General features: G+C 35.1%; 1 protein-coding gene and 1 long non-coding RNA gene across 2 annotated transcripts; one reads left to right on the forward strand and one right to left on the reverse strand.

The window, feature by feature from the left end:
• Window positions 1-352: 352 nt before the first annotated feature.
• On the forward strand, window positions 353-1,779 carry LOC110881047 (protein arginine N-methyltransferase PRMT10-like). The gene is made up of 5 exons (XM_035978533.1): window positions 353-492; window positions 822-1,014; window positions 1,089-1,131; window positions 1,223-1,320; window positions 1,626-1,779. The coding sequence occupies exons 2-5, from the start codon at window positions 915-917 to the stop codon at window positions 1,703-1,705; spliced, it is 321 nt and encodes a 106-aa protein (XP_035834426.1). The 5' UTR covers window positions 353-492; window positions 822-914; the 3' UTR covers window positions 1,706-1,779.
• Window positions 1,780-3,073: 1,294 nt separating this feature from the next.
• On the reverse strand, window positions 3,074-5,950 carry LOC110881048. The gene is made up of 3 exons (XR_002559575.2): window positions 5,826-5,950; window positions 4,575-4,664; window positions 3,074-3,208 (listed from the first exon to the last, which is right to left on the reverse strand). It is a non-coding gene; the product is annotated as an uncharacterized LOC110881048 (long non-coding RNA).
• Between the last annotated feature and the right edge of the window lie 1,806 nt (window positions 5,951-7,756).

Genomic DNA, 7,756 nt, shown 5'->3' on the forward strand with positions numbered 1-7,756 from the left:
CAAAATTCAAAATTCAAAACCTCTGACGATTCAAAATCCTGGCTCCATAATCAAAATTCAAATCATAGTATAAAAACTTCTTATAATTTCTCAAAGCTTCAAAATTCAAAAACCCATTTCAATCTCTCTCTCTCTACTCTCTCTCCATTCTTCACTTTCCGAAGACGAAGAAGAAGATGCAACATGATTTATAAATTCATCAGGTAATTCAATGCATCTCTCTCAAATCTTCAGATGATTATAAATTCTTCACTTTCATCCCCAATTGAATATTAGACTCATTTTTGTTTCTTTATTAAAATTCACTCTCTCTCTCAAAATTCACTTTCTCTCTCTCAAATCCAGGAATCCCAAACACCTGATCATTTCAAAACTTCAATCGAACTTCTTCTTTGTGCTTGAAGCCTCTGCAATCCAAAGGAAGCCTCTGCGAGTGATTCACCGAGCAATCGCCGGAGAAATATCCGATCTGACCCGATCTGATCTGCACCTGTAAACCACCTCATCTCTACATATCTCCTGCGTGTATAAACGCACATATATTTATCCATTAATGATCTTATCCCTTTAATTATTGCCTGAATTTAGTCTTTGTTTATGGTGTTTTTTGGTTGCACACCAGTTGTTCGATCAATAGCCGAAGTGAAGATGTATGAGAAATAGGTCTAAATTATTTTAGACAAATCTGTGATTTTTTTAGAATAATTCGTTTGATGTAGATTTTAAGCTAAATCTTATTATGTATCTTCTGGATGTTAATGAATTTGAATTTGTGTTTGGATTTTTGAAGCTGTAACTGAATTGGCGATTCCGTGGGAAAGACTGTGTTGGATGTAGGAACAGGTAGTGGCATTTTAGCAATTTGGTCAGCTCGGGCAGGGGCAAAGAAGGTATACGCTGTGGAAGCTACTAAAATGGTTGAATATGCACGCGAGCTCATTAAAGCAAATAACCTTCAAGACATTATTGAAGTAATCGACGGTTCAATCAAAGATATAACCTTACCCGAAAAAGGTCATCTTTTTAATTCATAAATCTTCCTTTTTTAACATTATCTTTATTTTCTCATATTCAAAACTAAATAACAGTTGATGTCATCATCTCTGAGCGGCTGAAACCAACTGGTGTCATGTAAGTTATTGACTTATTTCACAAATTTTATTATTTGTTTAATATTGATTTTTCAAATTTACGTTTTATTTTTTTTTATATTCATTTGTAGGTATCCCAGCCATGCTCACATGTGGTTAGCACCGATCAGAACCGAAATAGCCGATCAAAAACTGGACGATTACGAAGGATGTATGAACGATTGGCACGGTAAGGTTACCGAAACGAAATCTGTTTTTTGTCCATTATTCGTTTAACCAAATAATAGAAATAGAGTAAAGAACATCAAACCTTATGATGAAGATGAACAGACTGGTTATTTGAGATATGTTCAGGTACAATATGTTTTCAACATAAAGGAAACTTAAAAATGAATATGCTAATTTGTAGATGGTTGTCACTACAAGTGGTTAGTTATTAGTGCTGCTCGGTATTTTATTCTCTTTTTGAAGCTTATGCCAGGCTATAAAACTACCCTGGGTATTAATATGGAACGGTTATTTTTCAATTTACAGGTAGAATTCTTCGAAGCCGGGAGTGGAGCTTGAGTTTTGAGAAGAGCAGCGTGAACTGCTTTGATTTTAATATCTGCTGATTTTAATAGAAAGTATAGCAATAGCAATGTGTATCGGCGAAATACTTGGCTTTGGTGTATCGGCAAGGAGAAAAACAACTGTGAGTTTCATACTTTTTTTCACTGCTAGAAATTGACTTTCTAAGACCAAAAAATATTGACTGATCATCAGTGAATCATTCACTGATAGATAGTTCTACGGATAAAAAATCGTTTTACGATATTTTTTGATAATATCTCCATGATTTGCGGCAGATTAGTCGGTGAACCATTCGTCACATAAAGTTTGTCATTGATCTGTCGGCAATGCATCGTCACATAAAGTTTGTCATGGCTTTCTGAACATAAACCCTAATGGTAATCCATTTTGGTACTTTAGTTGGTAATGCATTGGCGAATTCTCCATACCGACGAGCTTTCACCAACTTTTACTACCTTTATCGAGTGACAACGAGTCCACAACGGCTTCGTCCATTGCTTAGGATCTTCCGGATTGTAGTGTATGACATTATACAACCAGAAATAGTTTATTGATGGACAATATAATTTGATGCAGATGGGATTATATCCAAATAGGTACGAACATAACTAAGGGCATGGATAGAATGTCTGCATTCCAATAGGGTTTAAAAACTTGGGCGAATTAAGTCAATTCAGAAATAGACACCGAGAAAACCACAATATTTTTCCAAGGAGTTTCTCCGCCTCATTACAAGTAAGTAGGTTTATTTACTTTTTTACGACAACTCTCACACGCATCTCTAATGACCACCATGTTTGGTTAATGACATTGACTTAGTTTTCCAGTTAGTTAACTATCTTATCATGAGGCCATACGATGTGTGAGTTACCTTAGTCAGTAGGTTCATCATACAGAAATTCATAGTTTTGTCATTAATTCAAAAGCATTCGAGTAAATTTTAGGTTAAAGATTTGTGTAAATATTTAGCTAACCAGGTTACTTTAGTTTGGATTGTGGGTTGACCTGACCCCTTTATGTCTACAATGGAAAAACAGTTAAAATCAATGGAAAATCTACTAACTGAACGTCAAAAGTCAATGGAGGTTTATACTTTATAATTCATTTCATTCATTGTAAAAGAATATCTTCAATGTGCTTTTATCATAAGTTATAACCCTTTGTTTTAATCTTTAATAGCAATATCAAACTGAATGTGTAGCATATCAGAAGGCACTTGCAGAAACCACACAGCTGTATAAGCAAAAAAAATAATGAGTTGGTAGTACAACTGGAGGATGATGAAACACCCTAACACGCTTTAAATGAAAAGACGCAGCGGAATTACGTACCATAAAATTTCTTTCATTAAAACGTTTTATCTTACTTGAAACTTCAATATAAAATAACCTTTTTACAATATACGCATCCTTCGTACTCATTTACAAAATGAAAGTCTAACTTATGTCTATCAATTTACATACTCCAGGGTCCCCGTACAATCTATCTCGTAACTCGGACCTTGATCGCTACACCTCATGATGATAATTTGTCATTCGTACACCCTGCACCCACCACATACATTCACAACATTAGTATTCATCATATACAAACAAGATTCTTAATCAGTAGTCTCGCTACGTTATATCCACATATACTTTTCATCCCGTTTTCTTTCTAGATCTAGTCATTCCATCCGGGCGTCTAATCCTTGGCGAACTTCAATATAGTACCTGCACTATGTTTCAATCTCGAGGCACACTGTTAATAACGTCAATACTTAAATGTATTGAAACTACGCATACATTACATACATGACTGTGTACATACATTCCTACCCACATACATGCCTACATACATACATAACTACATACAAACATACCTTCCCGCATACATACGTGCATACCTATCTACATACAACCATAAATACATGCATACTTAACTACATACAAACATACCTTTTCACATACATACATACATACATACTTACATTCATACATATATAACTACATACAAACATACATTCATAAAACGGATCATAACTACACATGTGCATACCTTCACTCACCCGTACATGTACTTACATAATTACATAAATACATTCATACATACATACTACCTCATATTCATGATTACTTATTAGCTTAAGCGTATTGGGAAGAAGTTAAATCTATACATACTGACCCACATACTTAATTCGTTTCCCGCACACACGCTTACCCTTTCCATTCTTACTCGCGCTTCCTAAACGCTTTTTAGGTGACTTTCGGGTACATTTCGGACCTTAAAGATGAGTTCCATACTTAACCGTAGCTTATCAAGCCATTGGTAGGGTTGAGGTGCATTATAGAAGCTTATCGGGGCTTGGGATGAATTCACGAGGCCCGAAATTAAAGGAAAACAAAGAAATGCATAACTTACATTTTGCACCTGACCTCCACCGTAAGCTACGGTGGCTACCGTAGCTTACGGTGGCCCCAAAACCCTTACGGTGGCATTTAACTGTCTTACGGCAGAAGGAAGGGCCCAGCTCCCACCGTAGCTTACGGTGGGCACCGTAAGCTACGGCGATGCCCAGATCAGCCCCTATTTTAATACTAAAATTCGCATAACTTGATCGTTTTGCATCCGTTTCACTTGAAACTTGTTTCAAATTGTTCATAAAACATTTCCCTACCTAATTAACTAAAAATTCATACCTTGGGGTCCTTAAACTTTATAAATTACATTATCGTTACACGATTCATGCATATATGTTCGACCCGCTTGATCTATATCATGCACTTCCCAACTTACCTAACCACATTCGGCTACTTTCCATTAGACTTACCCTATCACTACCTTTACTTCATACTTTCTTACATAACTCTAGATAATTTACCAAGTAACAAAGCATGTTAAGTCAAAAGGGTAAGTTTGGGATTCACTTACCTTGAGCGTCCGTTTTCGCATCCGCTTCCTTGTCTACTCTTGACCCGTTTGTCTTTCTTGCTTGAGTCCATTTCCACATGATCCCTAATGCTTTCGTGTCACCGCAATCACATCCTTGTTAGTATACATGATTTTACATATAAATGATCCTGTCGGATGCATAACTCGCAATTAGCTTTCATAGTCAAGTCTAACAATCATAAGGCATACGCCCAAATCATATCTTTTCAAACTCATACAATCCACCATGTTAACGCATAAAACGCATATTAATTTAACACATACCATATGACGTTCCAAGATCTAATAATTGTGTCAAAAATCTAGCTATGTCCCTTATGTGCAATTGACTTCCAAAAGTCAACGATTTAATGTATAAACTTCCGACTTAACTTCATATATTCGCTACATCATATTAGGCTATACATATGACACCATATACATTTCCTACTCATGATGCAAATGTACTTACAACCACATAATCACATAATCATACACGCATACATATTTACTCACACATACATTCGTTTCATTACACACACGTTCTTGTTAGCATATGAAATTATACAAGAGAACAACCATATTAATTCACAATTCACATTCGACTTCCATTAATCATATCCATAACATGTGGTACACTCATGGTGAGATACTCATTTAATCGCATGATCACTTGTTTACATGTACGCACCATACTTGAAACCTCATTAATTCTACAATTGCACCATAATTCATACTTAGCAATGAACTATATCTAAACTCAATTCTCATGTTAATTTACTATCAAACACCCCTTTATCACATTCCATAACTAATTACCACTTTCTTGCATACTATTTCACCTTCTAAACTCACCTAGTCATTTCATCGAACACTTGGCATGCGTACAAGTTTCTAAACATAATGTACAAGTAACCTTCATTCTTTTTTTCCTAGTTCTTGTTTTCAATCATCCAAACTACCAATAATAATTCAATTTCATACCATGTTCAATATAACTAACAATTTGGTCACATGCAACATATCATATCAAGAATCAAACAAAGGTTGGACATGGGTGACATACCCATGTCGCCATTTCTACTAACCCAAGTGGGTTTCATCTCCAAATCTCAATTAACATCAAATCTTGTATAATTCACATTCCAAATGATAATTCTAACATATGTTCATGCTTAATTTCATCCCAATTCATGGATTAAGACATAACCCATTTCATACAAGATCACCAATCTTAGTTTTGAGACATACCTTTTGATCCTCTTGTGATGGTGAGCATTAATCCGTGTTTATTCATGATTTTGAGCTTCGATTCAACCTTTAATTTGGAACTTCTTTAAGAACTAGGGTTTGCACCCCTTTGTTCTTCTCCAGAGCATTCCACGCACACACACACACGATGTATGTGTGTTGTGTGTTATGATTTTGTTTAATAAAACATAACTTTCCCCCTTGTTCATATATGGTCCCTCAAGTTTGTTCCCTTGTTTGCTTTGCTAAACTTTTGACTAGGTATAATAACCTAGTTACTACATTCTATTTTATTAAACATGGGGTCTCATTAGCAAATTTAGTAATTCGAGTTTTTGGGGCGTTACTTAACTAGTTTAAATAACCTAGTCGTTTATTTCATGCTAAGTCATATAAGAACACATGGCAATTATAAACATTCGGGTTTTGTGGTGTTACAAGTCTACCCCCCTTAAAGAAGGTTTCGTCCCCGAAACCTTTCTCATTCAAACTAGACCGATTCTACTCTTACCCCTTTCAGGTTGTTCATTCACAATACTTACTACCACCTAAACGCATTCGGGATCTTGGCAAAGGTGTTATTCATGCATGAACGTAATTGTACACATCGTTCCTATGCCCTCATAATACGTAAATTACTTTCATAATTATACTTATGTTAGACTCTGCTCCAGAGCTCTTATTAGTGTCTTTTACTTCATAATACTAGCTCTTAACACATATCATCACTAACGTTTCTTTCATCGAATTTGTTCCAATTGTATACAATTATTAATTGTATAAACCTTAGTCTGTGGTTTGTTTCTAACTTCCTATTTAAGCATATTTCATTCATATATTTGCTAATCGAAATAAATCGATTTATTTCATACTACTCATACATCATACGCTATCTTTCATTTTGATCACTATGAGCCATCCTAAACATTCCACTACTATCATTACTCCCGATTACCTCTAAGCTCATAGGAGGGGTCGATACATTACCATACACATACTATAATCATTCAAGGACTTATTATTACAGCTAAATTCACCCTTCTTAACTTATTTATCCATACTTAATCCACGAAGACTAAGCATTATTTCCATGGTTACTGTTGTTATTTATGCCATGCGTATCTTTTCTACAATGTCTTGTTCAAATGAACATGGCCAACAAGCCGAGCATCAAAATTAGCATTTCTTAATAACACTTGCCGTCTTTTATGTTCTATCAGAATTTCCACAGTTACGAGCATTTAAGTTCAATACCACCCGACGATCATTACAAACATTTTGAAGTTCACTTCTTATTGACATACATTCTTCTTATGTCAATTGTTAAAAATTAAACTTTCCATATCATAACATTCATACCCTATCAGTCATTTCGTAGGTCTTTCTCAACCTACCAATCCATACCTATCCAATATGAATTACACCTTTTACTAACCTCGATTTCGTTGCATAATTAGATGGTCCGCAAACCAGATCTATCCGCTTCTTCGCGAGTACTAGCCATACCAGGCCAGATTTCCTTCATCCGTGTAGTGTGATTCCGCTTGTGCACATCCTTTCCCCAATTCAATGGGTTTCATCACCCTAGGAATTCTAACATCACCACCTACAAAATTGGCGGTTAGCATATCTTATTCAAATACTGAGTCCACTCGGTGATTAGTCACCTATAATTCTTTTACATATTTCCTGCGTACATGCTATAACATATCTTACATTCCATTTCTTACACGCAATTCTTTCTTTCTTTCTTTCTTTCTTTCTTTCTTTTTTTTTTTTGTGTTACTCTTTTTTTTTTTGTCAACCTTTGTAGTTTGACTTTTTAAGGTTAAACTGAATTTTCTTACTTATCATAGATGCATTGAGGTACACATTCGTGCTTCCTTCCATTCATGCTTACTTATAAAAACATTCATTACATCATTTTTGTA

Source organism: Helianthus annuus, chromosome 10, assembly GCF_002127325.2.
Source record: "Helianthus annuus cultivar XRQ/B chromosome 10, HanXRQr2.0-SUNRISE, whole genome shotgun sequence".
NCBI lineage: Eukaryota > Viridiplantae > Streptophyta > Magnoliopsida > Asterales > Asteraceae > Helianthus > Helianthus annuus.

Coding starts and splice junctions, on each gene's coding strand:
- LOC110881047 (XM_035978533.1), top strand. CDS start 915: ATGGTTGAATATGCACGCGAGCTCATTAAAGCAAATAACCTTCAAGAC. Junction 1,015..1,088: donor TATAACCTTACCCGAAAAAG/GTCATCTTTTTA, acceptor ACTAAATAACAG/TTGATGTCATCATCTCTGAG. Junction 1,132..1,222: donor CTGAAACCAACTGGTGTCAT/GTAAGTTATTGA, acceptor ATTCATTTGTAG/GTATCCCAGCCATGCTCACA.